General features: G+C 38.9%; 2 protein-coding genes across 3 annotated transcripts in view; both read right to left on the bottom strand.

The window, feature by feature from the left end:
• MTHFD2L (methylenetetrahydrofolate dehydrogenase (NADP+ dependent) 2 like) overlaps positions 1-5,670 on the bottom strand; it is a 147,798-nt gene extending 142,128 nt beyond the window's left edge. The window contains exons 1-2 of one of the 2 annotated variants that reach the window (XM_043906476.1): positions 5,369-5,670; positions 2,773-3,566 (exon numbers count right to left, since the gene is read on the bottom strand). In XM_043906476.1, the coding sequence (XP_043762411.1) occupies positions 3,470-3,566; positions 5,369-5,511 (240 nt within the window). In that variant the 5' untranslated portion in view covers positions 5,512-5,670 and the 3' untranslated portion in view covers positions 2,773-3,469. Of the gene's footprint in view, positions 1-2,772; positions 3,567-5,368 lie in introns of those variants that run through there. The other variant, XM_043906475.1, reaches the window with a different exon arrangement.
• A 14,928-nt stretch (positions 5,671-20,598) lies between these two features.
• On the bottom strand, positions 20,599-22,765 carry LOC122696458 (growth-regulated protein homolog beta). Its single transcript, XM_043906481.1, has 4 exons — positions 22,605-22,765; positions 22,398-22,521; positions 22,201-22,284; positions 20,599-21,344 (listed from the first exon to the last, which is right to left on the bottom strand). Exons 1-4 carry the CDS (start codon positions 22,693-22,695, stop codon positions 21,329-21,331), a joined length of 315 nt encoding a protein of 104 aa, XP_043762416.1. The 5' UTR covers positions 22,696-22,765; the 3' UTR covers positions 20,599-21,328.
• Positions 22,766-23,009: the final 244 nt, after the last annotated feature.

Genomic DNA, 23,009 nt, shown 5'->3' on the forward strand with positions numbered 1-23,009 from the left:
GAAAACCAGTTTTATTGAAACACTGTTATCAAATACTTTTTTAAAAAAAGCATTAAATAAAACACCTAGTGGCAAGTCTAATTACTACCATAATATCAAAGAGTATTAGTGAGTGTATATATGTTTTGAGATCTCTGCACATCAACTGTGTTATTAATATGCCTGTACTTTTGCTGGCAATATTATAAATTGTACTCCTATTACTGTGGTTTGAGGCAAACATTCACTATTGAAGAAAATGCTAAATTTAGTAGAGACTAGTGACCTCCCATCTAAGTTTAGGGATCCTTAAATTCTATCCATGAAGTCCCAAGTAAAGAGAAACCCTGTATTAAAGAAATCTGACAGCACAATTTTTAAGATTTATATGCAAAATCAGAAATCCTGATTCACAAAAGTTCCGCACTTTAATAAGAATTTTCAGAATGATGATAAGCGATAGGGAAATTTATAAATTGCTTGTAGAGAAAAGCACTGGATAGATCATATAGGTTTCAACTCTGTCTTCACCATTTATTTACTGTGTTATCATGGACAAGTTCTTTAATTTCTGTAAGTCTCAATCTCCTAATCTGTTAGCTGGGAATAGTAATAGTGTCTACTTCATTCAGTTGTTATGAGGATTGAAGGACAAACTATACATGAAAAATCTCAGCAAAATGTTTAACACAGAGTAAGGAAAAATTAAATATTAATAAGAATTTATTTTTCAACAGTACAACTGGATTGCTTAAAGCAAGATGATATTCATTGCAGAGTTAATAAATAGCCAAAGTGGAAAAGGAAACATCTATTTTTAAATTATAGTATGCCCTCATTTTAGAATGACAAATCTTTGAATAGTCTCTTGGCTCGAGGCATACTCTTTAATGAGAGTAATTCTAGAAACCTAAGTAGAGTTCAGATCATTAAGTGAACAAACCTGGTTGGTATGATGTTGACAGGAATATGACCTGCATCTGAGAGTGAATTATTTCATATTTCAAGGACTAGACATTAATCAACGGCAAAATGGTTACATAAATTAATGCCACTTGACTTAATGTAATATTATGCAGCCAATAAAATGTTAACAAAAACAATGGCAACACAGAAAATACCTATGACATAATATTAACAGGAGCAGCTGGATAAAACTTCTTGGATACTATCAACCCTGAGGTCTTCTTTGAAACTAATTTAGGTTTGTGTTATATCCCATTCTGAACACAAATTAGTTGATTTTTTTTTTCTGGTCCATACTGCACTTCTTAATAGTAAATCTCACTAATTACTAATCATTACTTTATCCCACTCATTGGACAGTTCAGATTTCACCCAAGCTCCTACATCTTTAAGCATCCTTCTACAACTTAATCACCCCTAAACCAAACTATTTTTAACAATCTTCAGTGAGCTCCAGGGAATTCGATGAAGAGTATGCGAGTACTTCTATGGAGTATTATCTCCACAGAAGGTAATCTGCTGGGTTTCTTTGTTGCTACTTTTATCATCTAATTAGGGTATTAACATGAAAGAATAATATAACTACAAAGCATTTGAAAAACAAAGATTTGGGTCATTAAAGAAATTGCTAGATTATTACTAAAATCATGACTAACAAGGTCTGAGATTATTAATTTTCTCTGTTCACTTGTTGATCCATTTTAATCAGAAAACTTGATTTTGGAGACATTACACTAGAACATATTATCTCTTAACAGCTGAAGCACAGATAGAAAACTAAGATATAAGATAATAAATGGTGAAACATTTAGGTTCTAAATTTAAAATGACATAACTGCTACAGTCCATGGATTCATGGATTCAAGAGCAGGACACGACTTAGTGACCAAACCACCACCAATAACTGCTTAGAAATAAAAACTGTAACCAGATAGCTATCATAGCTCATTGTCATTAGAAGACGTAAGGCATTAAGACTCAAAAATCACAATTTGCCAGCAAAATAAAATGTGATCTTGAGAAATTGCTCTTGCTAGCCATTGGCGCAAACTCTATCTTGGTTGAAATAATTCCATGGAAAATCAGCTTCAGTAATGGTACAAACTGGAGTCTGGGTCCTTTAAGCTTCACACAAGGATAAAATGATCTTTAAATAAATTCGATAGCAGACAAAGAAACTGAGTAAATACTATAGGAGAGGGTCTCAAGAAAAACTAACAGCCGTACATATACAATTTGTCTTTTAAAAATTATATTTGTCTTTTAAACTATCCATTCTATGAAAGAAGGTGTTAGTTGCTCAGTCGTGGCTGACTCTTTGCAACCCCATGGACTGTAGCCTGCCAGGTTTCTTTGTCCATAGGATTCTTCAGACAAGAATACTGGAGTGGGTAGCCATTTCCTTCTCCAGGGGATTTTCCCCACCCAGGGATTGAACCTGGGTCTCCTGCATTGCAGGCAGATTCTTTACCATCTGAGCCACCAGGGAAGTCCTATAAGACATGATTATTTACATAACATAAACCAGTACCTCTTACTAGCTCCAAAAACATAGGTTTTTTTATTTTAAAAAACCCTTGGGATATCCATTTAATTACTAAAAATGAGTTGATATAGTAAAGCATGGTTTGGGGAAGCCTCTGTTGGAGGATACCCGAAAATCTGCCTCAAGAATGGCATTTAACATAAAAGTCTGTAACCTTGCCTCCAGATGGGATAGACTGCTGCCCAGTTCCATACACTTAAAAACACTGTGCCAGACTCATGTGATATTTTACAACGCAAGCACATTTTGATATGTAAACTTCTCACACAGCAAGGCAAAACTGGGAAAATTCAATCACCAAGAATTTTTTATTTGTAACTTTTTGGCTTTTTAGATAACTCATTTCAAGAAACAATAAGCTGCAACAAATAGAATGGACTTATTCATTTATTTCCTTGACATTTAAATATATTTTCTTTCAATTAATAAATCCATTTTATCATGAGTAAATGGGGGAAAAACTCACTGCAAATTTTAAAGGGAAACCATTCTGAGATTAAGTATTAAGCAATAAATAATAATTTTGTAATTTTCAAATTCTGTTAAACACTATTTCTTGAAATTCTCTACTAAAAAAGTATTTATATGTTCCATTATAAGTATCTAATTAGCCAAAGATATGAAAGACAATCAAAAATACTTTTTTTCATTTGCGGCTCTATACCAGAAATTGGTAATAAATCTGTTAATTGAAAACAGTCAATATCATTAGAGAAAGAGTTCATCAAACTCAAAGATTCACTGCAGTAAGAAAAACACTAAGGCTCAAATTTCAAATCAAGAGGATAATGTAGGATTTAAACCACATTCACTATGAATAACTACACAACTAACATGTCACTACATATTAACTCATTATTGACCGGGGGATTTTTGCAGAGACTAACACCTGTGGCCAGCAATTTGTTATCAAGTGATATTGATATATCTCCAGTCAATAACATTTGGGTAACAAAAGACATATTAATACATCTCTGGTCAATAATGTGTTAAAAGAGATGACCGAAGATGGGGACAAGTGGGGAGGCAGACAGTGGCGACCTCTGGAAGATGGAATCTCTTCTCTCTGCTGGTCCTAGAAGAGAAAAGAGACACCAGTGAACATCAACACACTGTCCGGATTTCTCCCCACCCGAGACCCATCAGTCCACAGGTGTTTCTCAACCTTACAGGCAACTTCATCTTAATATATGGTACTTAGTGACAAGGGGATGTCAGAATGTTACCTATCCTAACCTAACTAGTGCTGCCTTGAAAAAATAAAAACCTATCAAAGGTATTACTGTTTCTATACAGCTATAATCTGAACGTAGTTGGGTTGAAAGTTACACTTCTTTATTTACAGTAAAAATAGCTTTCCAAAATTATTCCACTCGATTATTTCAAATTATAAAAGACCGTAAATTCAATTTAAAAAGCCCTGAATTATCCATATGTGTATGTGCATGTGTGTGTGACAACAAGTGGCTTCAACGGGACAGTTAGGTTTTTAGCTGTCATGGTTCTCATTCGGTGTATTGCTACCTGGAGAAGACAGGATGATGGGATTGTCTATTTATACCATCTGACAAAGGGAAATGAACCAACTCATACAACCTTTGAAAAAGGTTATCTTCACTCTGGGAAGAAGCCCTAAAATAACTCAAATTCAACAAATAATTATCTAAATAGTGTGACTGTGGTACATAATTCCTTCAATTCTGTAATGCAAAGAAAATTCTACAGAATCTGCTTCTCCTAGTTTGCAGAGTTTGTATCCAAACCAACTGGCAATTTTTTTCAGACACCATGAAAGCTTCCGCAATCAGAACTGTGGGTCATTGTTATCTTCTCACATATTCTCTGGAAGACAAACAGCAGTCACTACAAACCAAGTCCAAAGTAAACCCTATAGGACTTTTTTTTTTTTTTACTTCAATCACGCAAGACTAAGATCCAAATATATACAATGAAGAGTTAGTCAATTTAAGTTAAATAAGCCGTCACTATGTTTTCTCATTACTGATCTTTCCTTTCTTCCCGGCATTGTGCTGGGCACTGGGGCTACAAAAAGACGAGTAAGGCACAATCTCTGGCCACGTAAAACTGCAGTTACAGCACGTTATTGAAATCCCTGTAAGTCTGAAAACAAATGGACTCACTGGCTCTGGGTCAAAAGAAATTATTCTTAGCTTCTTGGATCTGACTTTGTATAATAGCTACAAGTAACGGATGGACGGACAGCGTACCATTTGTACATAACAGTTAAAACCTACTCGCAATCTGCTGGCCAGCAACAAGGTCCAAGGAGATGCAGTGAATCTAAGATTGATCATGTCAGTCTAAGACTGCAGACATTTGGGAAGCGCCATACAGAAAAACACCGAAAAGTCAAGATTAAAGTCTGATTTTGTGAAATCATTAAGAATTGTAGAGCTCGAAAAGACCTCAGTATTACCACCAACAAAGAAATTCACAAACTCGAAACCATATGGCCATCGCCCACTCCTTTGTTTACGAAACACAGCCAGAACCAAAACCAAATGCTCCAAGCAGACCACGTGTTTTTAAGGCCCCTTTTCTCTGGTCTCAACGATCTTCCTCAGTCACTCAACTGCACCTGCTGCAAAGATGGCACGTTCCAGTGAGCGCAGAGAACATCCAAGTTGCCTGACTGGAGGCGGATGCGACTAGCTGGCCTGGCCTGCAAGGCCAAGTTCCGAGCGAAGACAGGCCTCGCCCCCGCCCCGCCGCGCGGCTGCCCCGGAGCTCCGGCTCACACGCGCGAGGCCTGGCCCGCGCCAGCTGCAGGCGCCCAGCCGCCCCTCCCACAGCCAGTGGCTTCGCACCCGGGAGCGCCCGGGCCCGAGGAGGTCGAGCGTCCGGGAGCGCTCGTACCTCACGCCGCTGCTCCGAAAGCCCCGGAACGCCTGCCCCGCCGCTCCTGGCGCCGCGAAGGGCGACACCGCGCTCCGGCTCAGCGCCGACACTCGGGCCAGGCGGCCGCGGAGCAGCCAGAAGCCGCGGGCCACCACTGTCATGGCCGCGAATGCCGGCTCCCTGACAGAGGCGCCACCTCCGCCGCTCCGGTCCTCACAGCGCCAGCCCGGACTCCGCCCCCACCCGGCTCGGCGGGAGAGCGAGTCCCACCAGCCGAAAGTTCCCGGGGGCACCTTTCAGGGGCGGGGCTACAAGCCGAGTTCGGGGCCGGGGGCGGGGCTGAAGGACCCGAGCCCTGTTCCTTCAGGGGGCGGGGCCGGGACCCGAGCCCCCGGCTGGACTAGCACGTGCGTCGGAAGGCTGGAGTTTGAGGGATGGCCTGGCGGCGACATGGCTTCCCTTGCACTGGTCACGCTGCTGATGTGCCCATAGTGAGGACACAGGGAAAGCGTCTAAACTAATCAGTCCAAGCAGCACGCTCCCCTTCTCCCAAACCATTGCTCTGCCCCGCAGCTGCCCAGGCTACTGGTGTTTCATTTAAAGCAGGAAGGATATTACAGATTCTGTCTCCCTTAGTGAGACCCTGGGATACCTTTCTCCTGAGAGCAGGAAAAAGAAAGACAAGCGTGAGTGTGTGGAGGGAGGAGGGAGACCTGGATGAACAAGGCTTGGACCTAAGATTTTCTATTGCTCTACCTTATAATTTCCACTTTGGAGAGGAAAAACCTGTCATTCATTTTCTGGAGTCTATGATCAAACTTACACTACCTAGGAACCTGTGTTATGTGGTGAATTTGTAGTGAGAAAACAAAATAGAAGCTTCCTTTAAGAAGTAAAAATCAGACTGACCATTTTTTAATGCTGAGATGTGGTAGAAGATGAACTGAGTTATGCTTTTATTTGAGCAAAAATCAACTTGAATCAGGCAGTATCCAACCTAGCAGATAGAAAGTTCTAAGGAGCATGTCTTTCAGAAAATGAAAGACTTGTAGGCAGAAGGGGGCAGAAGTTATACTAGACAAATAAGTGGATTCGTTCAGCTATTGAAAGGTTACTTTCCTTTAAAACTGCAGAGGTCTATCAGACCTACTACCTAACTAGTGATAATATGAAGAAAGAAACAGAACTACCTTCATCCCCTTAAATTAAGTATTGTTTTTAAAATTTTTCTTGTAGTCCAGCTTAAGGATAATGCAAAATATAGGAAAAGTGCACAAAATGAAAAATACATAATTGGGAAGATTAAATATATTTTCTGTATTAAAAATACAGGATTATTTCTATGAATTGTTACATTCATTAAATTAAAAGTAATAAAAATTATCAATAATAATAGCTAACAGTTTCTGTAGATTTACTCTGTTCCAGGCATTTGTCCTTTATGTGGATTGCTTCATTTAATCTTGACAATAATTCTCTGAGAAAGATCCTCTTGTAATTCTCATTTTACATATGATAAATCTGATCTATGAAGAAATTAAGAAACTTGCCCAAAGCTACAAGTCTAGGAAGTCGTACATTCAAAATGCAAAGAAAGGCACTTTGATTCTGTAGGTAAAAAAAAAAAAAAAAAAATCCATGGAACTAAGAAGACATGAGAAGGGAAAATGAACAGAGAATATATCAAAATTTGAGGAAAGCAGCTAAAGAAGTACTTCTGGAGAAATCAGTAGCCTTAAATGCTTATTTTGGAGAAGAGTAAAGGTCTAAAATAAATGGTCTGATAATCTCTAGGGCTATCCATGTTGCTACAAATGGCATGGTTTTATTCTTTTTTTATGGCTGGGTAATATTCCATTTTATATATGTACGTACCACATCTTATTTATCCATTCCTCTGTTGATGGACATTTAGGTTGCTTTCCTTCTTGGCTATTGTAAATAGCACTGCAAGGACCATTGGGTGCATGTTTCTTTTTGATTTATAGTTTTTTATGGATATGGGGCTTCCCAGGTGATACAGTGGTAAAAGAACCCACCTGGTAAAGCAGGAGACACAGGAGAAGAAAGTTTGATCCTGAGGTCAGGAAGATCCCCTGGAGTGGGAAATGGCAACCTACCCCAGTATTCTTGCCTGGAAAATTCCATGGACAGAGGAGCCTGGTCGGCTACAGTCCATGGGATCACAAAGAGTCAGACATGACTGAGCAACTAAGAACACAAGCGCAGATGTATGCCCAGGAGTGTGATTGCTGGATCGTGTGGTAGTTCTGTTTTTAGTTTTTTGAGGACTGTCCACACTGTTCTCCATAGTGGCTATTCCAGTTTACATTCCCACCAACAGTGTAGGAGGGTTCCCTTTTCTCCACACTCTCTTCAGCACTTACTGTTTGTAAACTTTTTGATGATGGCCCTTCTGACCCATATGAAATGCTACCTAGACTCATAGACTTTGAAAATAAACTTATGGTTACTAAAGGAGAAATGTGGCAGGGAGGGATAAACTACAAGTTTGGGATTAACATATATCCACTACCCTATATAAAATAGATAATCAACAAGGACCTACTGTATAACACAGCGGACTCTAATCAACAGTCTATAGTGATATATGTGGGAACGGATATAGGTAAAACTTAATTACTTTGCTGTACACCTAAAACTAGCACAATATTGAAAACCAACTATACTCCAATATAAAATAAAAATTAAAAATTTAATAATATCAATGGTCTGTTGCTGCTGCTGCTGCTGCTAAGTCGCTTCAGTCGTGTCCGACTCTGTGCGACCCCATAGATGGCAGCCCATCAGGCTCCCCCGTCCCTGGGATTCTCCAGGCAAGAACACTGGAGTGGGTTGCCATTTCCTTCTCCAATGCATGAAAGTGAAAAGTGAAAGTGAAGTCACTCAGTTGTGTCCGACTCTTGCACGACACCATGGACTGCAGCCTACCAGGCTCCTCTGTCCATGAGATTTCCTAGGCTTCTACAAATTAGAAAAATAAGAACAGTTGAGCTAGAGAGCTAAATTAAATAGAAAACAGAAAAACAGCAGACGAAATTAATGTTATCAAAAGCGAATTTTGAGAATTAATCAATACAGTTGACAAAATTGTAAGACTAATTAAAGGAAAAGAGCATTATAAGGAGAAATGCATTCCTATTCTCATTCCTACATGTTTTGCTGAGTGTCAAGACTAGACCCTGACCACTTTTTACCTGGACCATTTCTCAGGAGTCATTATTTTTTTTTTAAATTTAAAGAAACTAGTATTTATTTATTTAAAATATTTATTTATTTATCTGCACCAGCTCTAGTTGCAGCATGCTAACAAACTCAGGCCCCCTGAATTGGGAGCATGGAGTGTTAGCCACTGGACCACCAGGCAGGTCCCCATCTCTCATGAGTTTTCATGCAGCTGGTAATTCTGAGCAATGAGGTAATGATTCCCTGTGTAAAAAGAGAATGCTTGCTTACTGCTTGCCTTAAAGTGATGCGATCCTCAAGCTCAGAGCTCCTCGTCTGTGGTACAACACCTGACTACACATGCAGGCTTCATCTGGTCTTCCGTGTCATCCTGCGGTATGTGGGGCTCAGGAAAATGGAGCAATGATGCTAATGCTCCAGCAATTACTTTTTTGGTTGATATCATTTGCTTATCTATTGCAAGGTTTATTTCTGAGCTCTCTATTCTCTTCCATTGTTGTGTGTGTCTGCCTTATGCCAGCATCACATATTTTGATAACTGTGGCTTTGTAATAAGTGTTTAAATCAGAGAGTATGAGACCTCCAACTTTATTCTTCCTTTTCAAGATTGTTTTGGCTACTCAAGGCCCCTTAAGATTCCATGTGAATTTTAGAATAGGTTTTTCTGCTTCTTCTAAAAATGGCATTGGGACTTTGATAGGCATTGCATTAAATCTACAGATTGCTATGAGTAATGTTGGCATTTTGGCAATAATAGGTCTTCCAATCCATGAACACATGATATTTTTTGATCTATTTATGTCTTCTCTGATTTCCTTCAGCAATGTTTTGCAATTTTCAGTGTAAAGTCCTTCTTGGTTGGGTTTATTTGTAAGTATTTTATACTTTTTGGTGTTATTGTAAATGGAAATATTTTCTTCATCTCCTTTTTGGATAGGTCATTTTTGATAACTACTTTTGCTGTAACAAATTTCTTGTCTCCCTTCAGGAGTCTCATGTCTTCCGTAAGTTTTCATGAAACTGTAGAGGACTAATTTATTAGATTGTAGATAGGGCTCAATTAAATATGTATTTGGCCACCTAAGTAAAATAGGCAAATTTCTTTAAAAACACAAATCATCAAAAATTGACCCCAAAAGAAATTTAAAAATTGAATAATTCCATGAAAAAATCAAGTTACTAATTGTCTTCTGACAAAGAATCTTTAGTCTTCGGTGGACTTCACTGATAATTTCTCTCAAATGTTTAAGAAATCAATAGTAACAATATTATGCAAGTCTCTCAGAAAACAGAAGAGGAAGGAACCTTCCCATCTCATTTATTAGGCCACTAGTATCCTGGTATCAAAACATTACAGGAAAAGACACTACAGACCAATATCCCTCAACAACACAGTAACAGAAATTTTCAAATACACTAGCAAATTTAATAAAACAATATACAAAAAGGCAATCTATCATAACCAAGTGAGGTTTATCCTGGGGATGTGAATCTGGTTCAATACTCAGAACCAATCAATTCAATTTACTAGAGCAACAGATTGAAAAAAACAAAACAAAACAGTAATGAGCTCAATAGATATAGAAAAGATATTTGACAGAATTCAACATTCATCCATGAAAAAAAATTTTAAACTCGCATAAAATTGTAAATAGAGGGATATTCATCAAGCTTATAAAGGACGTCTATGAAAACCCACAGATAATGATTATTTCATGGTGAGAGATGCATAAGTTTAACACAAGGCAATAATGTCTATTTCCACAGTTTCTATTTTTTACTACTTGTCTGTGACTGACTCCAAAAGGGTACAAAAGAACTTTTGAAGGTGACAAAAATGTTCTATATTTTGATTGTGGTATGGTACACAGTCTATTAATTTGTCAAAACTCATTAAATGACACACTTAAAATGGGAACATTTTATTGTATGTAAATTTTTCAATTAAAATTGATTAAATATAGGGCTTAAGCATTTGCTGATTCTCCTTAGAATTAATCCACATTCCTCAATAAGAAGCATTTTAGATATATATATATGTAGATAGATATGAATAGAGCAATAGATCTACTAGATAGATCTGTAGCATAGTGAGCTTATCAATATCTATCTACCCATCCACCTCTCACGTTAGTGGTCCATAATTAATTTGGCCACTAGAGGGAGCCAATATTTCATGAATACAAAAGTTTGGCACTGCGTTTAGTGACCCTATGGTCTATAGCCCGCCAGTGGGATTCTCTGGGCAGAAATACTGGAGTGGGTTGCCATGCCCTCCTCCAGGGGTTTTCTCAACTCGGGAATCAAACCCGCATCTCCTAAGTCTCCTGCATTGGCAGACAGATTCTATACCACTAGCACCTTCTGGGAAGCCCTTATTAAAAAGCACTGAATGTAAATTCATAGAAAATAATGAATATGAAAAGTTTTTATAAGATGTATAAGAAATTTTAATAAGATTTGGTAAAATCTTTTCTGACCATCATTATACAGGAAATATCTTACTTGTGAAAGAGATGAAACTTCTTTCATGTATTTAAATAGTAGACCTGATTTTGACTCTCATCTAGATGTTGTGGGTTATTTAAACATAACCTGAGATTAGTTTTTTAAAAAGCAAAGGTTATAAAGTTATACACGTTCATTACAGAAAACTTGAAGGTTACAGAAAATCTGAATGAAAGAAAAGAACAAAGAAGAGAATAAGAATCAAAAGTATTATTGTCATCATTCTCACAGTGTGCAAATACAAATGCTATAAAAATTTGGGTGTATTGTCCCAGAGATTTTATTGTACATCTTATTTTTACTTGATTGTAACCACAAATAACACAAAGTTAAAATGTAACCATTATTTGCTATCTTAACCATAAAAATGAAGTATAAATCGAATATTTTTACATAATATAAAAAGCTCATAACTACATTAACTATGTTCTTTGACATGCTTTTAAACAGTAATCAATTTTAAAAATTACAATAAAGGTTATAGTATTTAGTAGTCACATTAAATGATCCTTTTGTGGTTCTAACTTTCTTAAGCAGAAAATATGAGTCATTACAACTGGAAATGGGACAGGCAGTGGATGGCAAAATCCTTTTTCCTTATCCTTAATGATCTCCATTTAATTTGTTAGAGGGGAAAAAGTATAATTTATGAACAGGAAAGTCTCAGATGAGAAGCACATTTTAAATTTATTTACATATTGGAGATCCAACCAGTCCATCCTAAAGGAGATCAGTCCTAGGTGTTCATTGGAAGGACTGATGTTGAAGCTGAAACTCCAATACTTTGGCCACCTGATGCGAAGAACTGACTCATTTGAAAAGACCCTGATGCTGGGAAATATTGAGGGCAGGAGGAGAAGAGGACGACAGAGGATGAGATGGCTGGATGGCATCACCGACTCAATGGACATGAGTTTGGGTAAACTCTGGGAGTTGGTGATGGACAGGGAGGCCTGGCGTGCTGCGGTTCATGGGATCACAAAGAGTCGGACACAACTGAACTGAACTGAATATATTGGGCATATGGTGTATTTCCAAAGAAATAGTACATGCATTCCCACTCAGCTTTTCCTTGCCGTATACCAATAATGTATTCATGATTAAGTGGAGGGCACAATGAAATGGATGATAAACAGTAAGTTTTGAGCTTTGTTGGAATTATGTATCTTTTATTAAGATCCATTTGGCACGAATAAGTTATATGTAGATTTTAACTGATGGAGGGGATAAAGGGGACAGAGTTATTGTGAATATTAGTGATTACATGAAAATAAATTGTGTCCACTAATGTTTACTGAAAGCTTAATATCTTCTAGGTATGTTCTGCTGCTGCTGCTGCTAAGTCGCTTAAGTCATCTCCGACTGTGTGAGACCCTATGGATAGCACCCACCAGGCTCCTCCATCCACAGGATTCTCTAGGCAAGAATACTGGAGTGGGTTGCCATTTTCTTCTCCACCAGGTATGTTCAGTACTGTGTTATTTGTATTAGCTTTTTAAATTTAATATAGACAACAGCTTTATAAGGGTTTAAGCAGAACTACTGTTTTCCTTCTCATTTTATAAATATAGAATCTGAGGCTCTGAGAGGTTAACTTTTTCAAAGTCAGAACTGTTAGATTGGTGCAAAAGTAATTACAGTTTTTGCATTGTTGAAATTTGCCATTTGATATTGGAATACAACCTTAACTAACTGTGATTATGTTATACACTAACTTAATGCACATTTCTCACTTCATGTTTTTCTGCTAATGACATTGCTTGCTGTTTATTTTATATTTATAGTTTATATTTATTTTATATTTATATTTAGACTATGGAAATGATGTTAGACAAAAAGCAAATTCAAGAAATTTTCTAATTTGAGTTTGAAAGAGGTCATAAACAGTGGTGACAACTGGCAACATCAACAATGCACTTGACCCAGGAGCTGCTAACAGATTTACAGTGGAGTGGTGGTTCAGCAAGCTTTGCAAAGGAGACAAGAGCCTTGAAGATGAGGAGCAGAGCGGCTGGCCATTGGAAATTGACAACAATCGACTGAGAACTCTCTATCATTCAAACTGATTCTCTTACAGTTACATGAGAAGTTGCTGAGGAACTCAACATTGACCATTCTAAGGTTGTTTGGCATTTGAAGCAAATTAGAATGGTGAAAAACTTGATAGCTGGGTGCCTCATGAGCTGACTGCAAATAAAAAAAAATTCATCATTTCAAAGTGTCTTCTCTTATTCCATGCAACAGCAATGAACCATTTCTTGATTGGATTGTGACATGTGATGAAAAGTGGATTTTATACCACAGCCTTCGATGACTAGGTCAGTGGCTGGACCAAGAAGTTCCAAAGCACTTCCCCAAGCCAGACTTGCACCAAAAGAAGGTCATGGTCACTGTTTGGTGGTCTGTTGCCAGTCTGATCCACAATAGCTTTCTGAATCCTGGCAAAATCACTGTGCCTGAGAAGCACGCTCAGCAAATTGATGAGATGCACTGAAATCTACAGTGCATGCAGCTGGTCTTGGTCAACAGAAAGGGCCCAATTCTTCTCCACAACAGAGCCTGACCGCACATTGCAAAGCCAGCAGGACAACTTTTTGCAGGGAAAATGCTTCCGCAACCAGCAGGATGTAGGACACGCTTTTCAAGAATCTGTCATATCTCAAAACATGTGTTTTTATGCTACAGGAATAAATAAGCTGTTCTCATTGGTAAAAATATGTTGGTTGTAATGGTTCCTATTTTGATTAGTAAAAATGTGTTTGAGCCTAGTTATAATGATTTAAAATTCACAGTCCGAAATCAGTTTCATTTGTACCAACCTAATAGAATGTTTCTAAAGTTGAGGTTCACACATAAGCCTGGTCTGGCTATAACAGAAATGCCTTTAATCTACACATTCCTATTTCCAGTAACTACACATAAAAAACTCTCTTAAAGCAGTTTTGCCCCTTTAAGATGCATCACTAGCACCGTGTTGTATTCAAAGAAATTTAAAGAAATGATTTAAAATAATTGATAGTTACTTCAGTCCCTGAAAGCAACTCCAAAGTATAAAATCTTTCCTAACACAAACCAAAGATGAATGTCTTAGTTTAAATCTACTACTCTATCAAATAACAATAAAGGGAGTGGTTTACTCTTGTAAACCATTATTTATATTTTTGTACCTGTATCATTATTTGTATACACAGATAATATTAGTATATTAATTGGTTCTATAAGACACCTTTCTGGTACCATAGGATAGAAAACTCTTAACCTCTAAAATTAGAAGAGAGGAAAACACATCCCCATGGTGTTCTTTATTAATGGTTTTTAACTGGTATGGTGCAAAAAGAAGCAAATTTAGGAATCATGCCTTAAAGCACAGAATGGCAAACACTGTGTTGCATTTACTTATGAATATACAAATACAGTGATTTAAAATTTTTATTTAATAACTATTCAGCACATACCCTCTGCCTATATTAATAAACTGACAATAGATTAAATTATCTGTGAAAGTGAAGTCACTCAGTCATGTCCGACTCTTTGTGACCCCATGGACTGTAGCCCACCAGGCTCCTCCATCCATGGGCTTTTCCAGGCAAGAATACTGGAGTAGGTTGCCATTTCCTTCTCCAGGAGATCTTCCCCACCCAGGGATCGAACCGAGATCTCCCGCATTATAGACAGACGCTTTACCGTCTGAGCCACCAGGGAAGTTAAATTATCTGTAGTTATTGCTAAAGATGGATTAAGCACTTATTCTAGATTTTTAAAGCTCTTATTACAATATGATTGTACTTTTACTGTTGGTGGAGCTAAAGAGCTCAAGAAACCATTTCAACACTAAAAATATGCAAAAAATCAAGTGATTGGCAAATGGAATAAAAAACGGCTTTTAATACTGATTAAAAGAAAACACTGGAAGACAGCTTAAATAAGACAGTGTCAAAAATGCTGCCAACTGAATACTACAAACAAGCGGTAGTCACGAAGTCACTGCAAATGCTGAACCAGATAGATTTCATCCACATCAAGGGGTCTGCTTCCAAGAGTAAAATGAGAGAATTGAGCATGCCCGATTCATTTTTTCCAAATAAGGCAAGATATTTCTACACTGAACAGAATCAAAAGGGATGAGAGAGACTAGGAATGTTGTGCAAATTGAACTAGTTCCATTTAAAAAGAAACGAGAAGGGTGGGAAAGTATTCTCCCAATAGATATTTCTAAAATATTGAAAATAGCAACAGTAATAACCTATATGTATAATAGCAGTCAAAAGTCAACATAATACCTAATGGTAGAAAAATAGAAAGAATAGATAGAAAGGCTGAACTTGAGACAAGGATGTCTGGAACCACTATTATTATATAACAGAATTTGGGATATAGACAATGCAATTAGACAAGGGAAAGAAATTACAGTAATTGGAGCAAAAGAAGCAAAAGATGAGAAGAACCTTGACTATATCTATGTAGAACTGTATAGAACTGTATAGAACTTGACTGTATCTATATAGAATTAATAATGATCCATTCCAACAATAAAGTAGTATAGCACACATCTTTCTGCATGTGTATTAAGTCGCTTCAGTCATGTTTGACTCTTTGCAACCGTATGACATGGGATTCTGCAGGCAAGAATACTGGAGTGGGTTGCCATGCCCTCCTCCAAGAGATCTTTCCAACCCGGGGATCAAATCCTCATCTCTTACGTCTCCTGCATTGGCAGGCAGGTTCTTTACCACTAGTGCCACCTAGGAAGCCCTCACATCTCTCTCCCTCTAGGGAAACATTTAAAAATACTTGCTGAAATTGAACGGTCACCGAAACATACTTTTACACAAAGCAAGCAAAGTGCATAACAGCATGCTTGGTATCTCCCATGTTTACCATAAAAAAGAAACATGAACAGACACAGTGCATAAACACATGTGCTGATTTAGCTATAGAATATTTTTTCCAAAACATCTACACACAGAAAAGTGATAATCTCAGTATTTTCTGGGAAAGAGAAACAAAGATCTTGAATGAGAGGGAGTGATTCAGGTGTCTTTTATTAACTGCATAAACCTTTCTTATCATTTGAATTTTTATGACGTACACATATGTTTTTCTTCAATGACTAAATATAACCAGTTTACCTACTCAATAGTACAAGTTTTAACCTGTTTACCTACTCAGTGGTACAAGTTTAACCAGTTTACCTACTTAATGGTACAAGTTATAGATTCTGAATGATCAACAGCAGAATGAGTAAGTATGATAGAATGATCATAAGGGAATTTGGATCTCTTTCTGTTAGAGAGATATTAAATTTTGCAAGGCTCAAGAAAAACTGAGACCATTCCTGGGCCAACTATAGAGTTTTGTAAGTTTTGAGGCTTATCATATGTACAAATAATAAGAATTTTTGGAAAGAATAAGATGAGTAATCCACTTGTTTATATGCTAAATTTGTCCCCCCTAAAATCCAGATGTTGGAAGTCCTAATCCTCATTTCTCAGAATGACTTTATTTGGAAATAGGCCATTTTAAAAGGTAATTAAGGCAAAAATAAGCTCATCGAGGGTGGTCCTTAATCCATTATGACTGGGCTCTTGTAAGAAAAGGAGTTTAGGACACTGATGATACAGACAGAAGACCACACGAACATACATGGAAAAGATGGCCCACTACAAGCCAAGGAGAAAGGCTGAAGAGGAAACCTATTGTAAGGACCCTTTGATCTTGGATTCTAGCCTCCAGAACTCTGAGAAAATACAGTTATGCTGTATAAGCCATACAGTCTATGGTACAGTACTTTGTTATGGTGGCCTGAGCAAATTAATACACAACTAAGCCCAGTAATACTGGCTACAGGTGGTAAACTGCTATTGAAGGTTTCAAGTAAAAGGATGACCAGACAAGATGAGCTCTTTTGAACAATCACTTTGCAGTGAATAAGACTGACTGGAGAGGCTAATCTGGGCGACTACTTAGGAAGTTATGTCAGTGGTCGAGTGGCAGCCAATGAAAGGCATAATTAAGACAATTTCATAAGGAAGGGAGAGAAGGAGTTTCACATGAGAGTTGTTAACAGGATGAAAATGGCAGGACGAGAGCCCAGTTGGATGTAAAGCAAAACGAGTCAGTCTGCGGTGAAAGCAGGGTCCCTGGTTTTGACAACAGAGTGAATTGTTCATAAAGCAAAATGGGAAAATAGAGGAGCATGTGAAATCTCGGAAGAGCTAAGTAGATTACAGTGGTTACTTGTTAACACTGGCAGCAAGGAGAAAATGCAGAGATAGACATCAGTCAAGGTAAAGATCGTAGCACCTGATGATCCAGTGAAGGGAAACTGGTGGAGCTGGCAAGGAGTAGCAGTCAGGATGTCTTAGACGACCTGATGACTTACCATGTCATGGGGAAGAAATGCGCCTCACCCAGAAATACACAGAGGGACTCTTTCTGGAGATTTTATGTCTCAGCATACCACAGAATCTGAGTGCAACCAGGGTGGAGCTGGCCTCACTAAGGCAGATGTAGTGAAAGAAAAGGAAGAGGATGCTCCTGGCATGATGTTTTTGTTCTGCCCTGTTAACAGGCTTTGTAACCTTGGGCAAGTCAGTTGATTTCCCTTTTCATCACTTCCTATGGCTAGCAAACCAGTGTGAAAATAAAATGATAGGCATTGGAACATTTCAATTGCTCATTAACACTTGGAAGGCTCAGGAAGAGCCTCCTGCAGGAGGTGATTGATACACCAAGAGCTGAAAAACAGGTAAAAATTAAGCAGCTGAATGAGCGAGGAGGTGGGGAGAAGCTGAAAGATGTTCCAAGTAGAGAGAACAGTATTTGGAAGACCCTGAGCCAAAACAGAAATGGTGTTTTCAGAGAACCAAGAAGTGATCTGATACGTGAGAGCACAGAGTTTCATAGAGATGAAGTGAGAAAACCTAAACTCGAAGCAGTTAAGTGATGTGCTCAAGGTCACATAGCTAGTAAGAGTCTGATCTCTGAATTGAGCATGTCTGCACCAGGGCTTATATTTATACCACAAATCGTGTGTAGGCTCCCTATAGCACCATGCAAACAGAAGACCACGATCGATGGTAATACAAGTCTAACATTTCCCGGTGTGTCTAGGAGGTGATAAAGTGAATACTCACATCTGCTTAGGTAGAAAAATAAAAGATGAGAATGTTAGAATGAGAGTCATTAAGTGTATAAAACTTAGGTCACAAAAGTAAGGAAGTAAAATTTAGTCAAATAATTCAACAGATAATCTACTAATCTTTGTTTCCACTCTAGTCCCCTGAAAATAAAGAAACCATCTCAAAGCAAATTTTGTAACTAGCACAAAACAAAATTTTATTTTTATATTTTAAATTTTATTTATTTTTAATTTATAATGTGTTAAGTTCTGCTATACAGCAAAGTGATTCAGTTATACATACATATACATTCTTTCTAAAATTCTTTTCTGTTACGGTTTAACACAGAATATTGAATATAGTTGCCTGTACTATACAGTAGGACTTTGTTGTTTATCCATTCTCCTATAACGGTTTGCATCTGCGGACTCCAAACTTCCAATCCATCCTCCTCTACAACAAAATGTTGATAGTTTTTTTTTTTTTTTTCATTGTAAATTTGCTTACTACTCACTAAATTTTCACTAGACTCTGAAAATCCATGGTAATTGCATCTATTTTACAAACAAAACACAACCCAGATCCAGATCAGTTCAGTTTAATAAGGACTTAGCAGCAGGGTAAACTGTGGTATAATCTACCCAGAAACTGGATGAACTGGTCTGTCCATGTCTCTTAGCTGGAGCACTGACCCATGGAAGAGTAAACTGATTTATTATAAGGTCTTCTATTAACTGTGCACCTTTACGGGTGGTGTTTCCATTCCAACACTGTTTCTGTACATTTCCCTGCATCTCCCCAGTGCCTACTTGCTCTTCAATCCTTACCTGAGACTCTGCTCTCACTAGCCAATTCCTACCCAATGGTTTGTCAACTGTGCTGGAAGTTGAACCTTTAGCAACACCGTGTTGGAATTCAAAGATTTCCATCTAAGGGGGAACAGGAGAGAGGAAATTTTGCTGAAAATTTTTCCTAGTTAACATACCTATGGTTTTTTAAAATTTATTTGTTTTTAATTGGAGAATAATTGCTTTACAATATTGTGTTGGTTTCTGCCATACATCAACACTAATCAGCCATAGGTATACATATGTCCCCTCATTCTTGAAACTCCCTCCCATTTCCCACCCCACCCCACCCCTCTAGGTTGTCACAGAGCATCTGGTTTGCAAATTCCCAGGGTATCGTTGGAAGGACTGATGCTGAAGCTGAAACTCCAATACTTTGACCACCTCATGCGGAGAACTGACTCACTGGAAAGGACCCTGATGCTGGGAAAGATTGAAGGCAGGAAGAGAAGGGGATGACAGAGGATGAGATAGTTGAATGGCATCACTGACTTGATGGACAGGGGTATGAGCAAGCTCCGGGAGTTGATGATGGACAGGGAAGCCTGGCAGCTGCAGTCCATGGGGTCACAAAGTGTTGGACAAGACTGAGCGACTGAACTGAACTGATCTGTTTTACATATGGTAATGTATATGTTTTAATGATACTCTCTCAATGTGTCCCCCCCACTCTCTCCTTCCCCCACTGTATAAGGAGGTGGATGAACCTGAAGCCTGTTATACAGAGTGAGGTCAGTCAGAAAGAGAAAAACTAATATAGTATATTAACATATATATATATATATATATATGGAATCTACAAAGATGGTACTGATGAACCTATTTGAGGGCAGCAATGGAGATGCAGACATAGAGAACATACTTATGTTATGATCTGCATAAAGCAACTTATAGCCATTGTAATCATTTACATGTTTAGTAGGCACAACAGACCCCAGACTACATAAAAAGTATAGCAGAGCTTTTGTTGAAATATCAATCTATTTAAGAAGAAAAAAACTTTGCTTCAAGACACCTTGGCATGTACTTTACCTCTCTTTTTGATAAAAATCATCACCCATACATTCTCAGGAGCCAAGCAAATTTTCTCTCTTTCACTGTGACTCTAAAAGGAGACTATCTGGAGCTAAACACGGAAGCAACAGTGTATGTAGGGCTTCCCAGGTGGCACAAGTGCTAAAGAATCCACTTGCAATGCAGGAGACCCGGGTTCGATCCCTGGGTGGGGAAGATCCCCTGGAGAAGGAAATGGCAACCCACTCCAGGATTCTTGCCTGGAAAATTCCATGAACAGAGGAGCCTGGCATGCTCCATGGGGTCACAAAAGTCAGACATGACTTAGTAACTAAACCACCGCCACTACCAAAGATATTCTTGTACTACCAGAACCTGTGAGTATGTTACCTTACATTGCAAAAGGAACTTTGCTATTGTAACAAATTATTCTTTTAAACTACTGAATTTGTAATAATTTGTTACAATAGCAACAGAAAACCCAAGTGCTGGGTATTCAAGAGGGAGGATAAAAGAGATCAAGAAGTAAAAAAGAAAACTAAGCAAGAAATTTGTGTAAAAAGCTTTATTTTCATGTTATTTATAAAAATACATCAATAAATACTTAAACTTCTCTATTCCAAGACATAGAGAAACATTTAGATAACTCACACTAAACAAGGCATTATGCCCTACAAGGAAGACATAAAATGTCCAAGGGATATTTAGATCATTGTCATTTGTAAAGGTTCAACATCAGAAATGTTGACTACAGTCAGAAATGTTGACTGTGAAACGTTTCAATAAATAACAACTGACAATCTTCTCTACAAAAAGGAAACATACACATACAATTCCTACATTAACAGTGATCGTGATCTATCTGTTTTCTTGAACCCTCCACTACTGTCTCTAGCCTTTACTATAGTGGATAGTACAGTGTGGAATACCCCCTCCCCAAAAATAGTTTAATAAGTGAAGAACACTTAAAACACATCATCTTCAAATTAAATAACAGTCAGGATCAAACTAACTTTGAGTTAACATAAAAATAAACTTTGAAACTAACAGTCCAGAGAACTGCCAAACACATTCACACCTTTAAATATTAGAATATCAATACACAGGCTTTGAAAAATAAATAAATAAATACAGATGTAAATAAATAGAACTCTCATAAGAAACAGCCAAATACATTAAACACAGTCCAGATGGCCCCGGGAGCCATTTGTTTCTCTTCTTTTACTTCGATTCCATGGAGGCTGCTGCAGTAGCCAAGAAGCTCCTTCCATCTCTCTAGATCAGTTGGCACTAGCCCTGCGATGAGAAAATCATTCCTGTTAGTAGGACCCCAAAAACTGGACTCACAGCCCTGCACTATGTGGTTGCTACCTAGACCATTGCTGCACTGTATGGCAGAAAATACCAGGCTCCTAAATGCTATTTAATTAGGAACATGGAGTCTGTGGAAGCAATCTTAATATTTTCAAAAAGTGAGAACATAATGCCACCTTGAGCTAAAAAAAAAAGTACATGCATGACATCACTTAAGCCTCATGGCAAACTCCATTAAATACGTATTACTATTATTCCCCATGTTATTGAGACTTAAAGAGATTAAGTACTTTCCCTGGGGTTATGGGAATAATAAAGGGTGGAACCTAGACTTGCACTGTGTTGGCAGAGGCCAGGGGGAGGGGCGCTCCCTGAAAAGTCCCCAGTTTCACCACCAAGTGTCAGTTCCATACAACCCAAACCCAAGAGTTTTACCTCTCAGGTCTGAAGCCCATAAAAGAGTTGAGGTAAACGATATTTGTTCCTTAACAGATAGGAAGCATTTTAGCATCATTGGCTAATTCTGCTTCACCTTTTGGGCTTCCTTGGTGGCTCAGATGGTAAACAATCTGCCTACAATACAGGAGACCGGATTCAATCCCTGGGGCTTCATCTTTTAGAAACATACATTTACCCACACTCATGAAAGATCGAGGAGGCCAGGAGGCACTGGAAGTGTCCTTCTGACACCAGAGCAGATTAATGACTTTAATGGCAAATTTAATTCTAAAATAATTATTTTTTTTTCATTCTTTCAGCTAAATCCTAGGTTTCTCTGATAGAGTTTTCAGCAGGCAGAACGACTATAGTCACACGATGAATAAAAACTACAACTCACTTGTTTAGCATCTTATCGATGATTTTCTTAACCATGGGGGCGGCGGGGTTGAGACACACTTCCTGACCAGTCTTGAGAGTGGCTCTGCAGAGAGAAGGGAGAATCCACGTGAGATGGGAGGTCCATTTGGGGGACGGGGTGAGGGCATCGGGACGGGGGGGTGGTATAAGGAAGACAGCAGCAGAAGTGACACTTACATGACTTCGGTTTGGTCGCAGTGGGGGCCGGGGGGCGTCACCTTCACGCTCTGGATGTTCTTGAAGTGAATCCCCTGCAAGGTCTGCAGGCACTGGCATCGCAGTTCGTTGACCACGGGCGCCCCTGCGGGAAGGACAGGGTGTGTTAGGGGCTGTCCTCACGGGCACCCACCCACCCCCGTCCCGCCCTGGGGATCCGCGTCTCACCTGCCGCGCGCCGGCTGGCGGCCACCAGGAGCAGGAGCAGCATCGCGGCGCGGAGGAGCCGGGGGGCGGCGGCGGTCGCGGCTCGGGCCATGGGTCTCAGCTCGGAGGGTCTGTGTCTGTTGCGGGAAGGCTGGCGGGAGCGCTGGCTGAGCGGGCTCTGTGGCTCCTGGAGCCGAGCGAACCCGTTTTATCCTGATCGGATGGGAGTTGCCAGCCCCGGGCCAGGGAAATTCCCGGTCCGGAAGGAAGGCGCGGCCCCGCCCGCCTCACGCGTAATCTGCGCACTTGGGGTGTCATCCCCGTACCCAAATCCCCACGGCGGGGTGAGTCGCTTTGAAAGAAGTGGTGTCACATCTTAGAGGAGACAGGCATCGTGACAAACGTTAGTTACTAAGATTGAGGGAA

Source organism: Cervus elaphus, chromosome 6 (assembly GCF_910594005.1).
Source record: "Cervus elaphus chromosome 6, mCerEla1.1, whole genome shotgun sequence".
In the NCBI taxonomy this organism is placed as follows: Eukaryota; Metazoa; Chordata; class Mammalia; order Artiodactyla; family Cervidae; genus Cervus; species Cervus elaphus.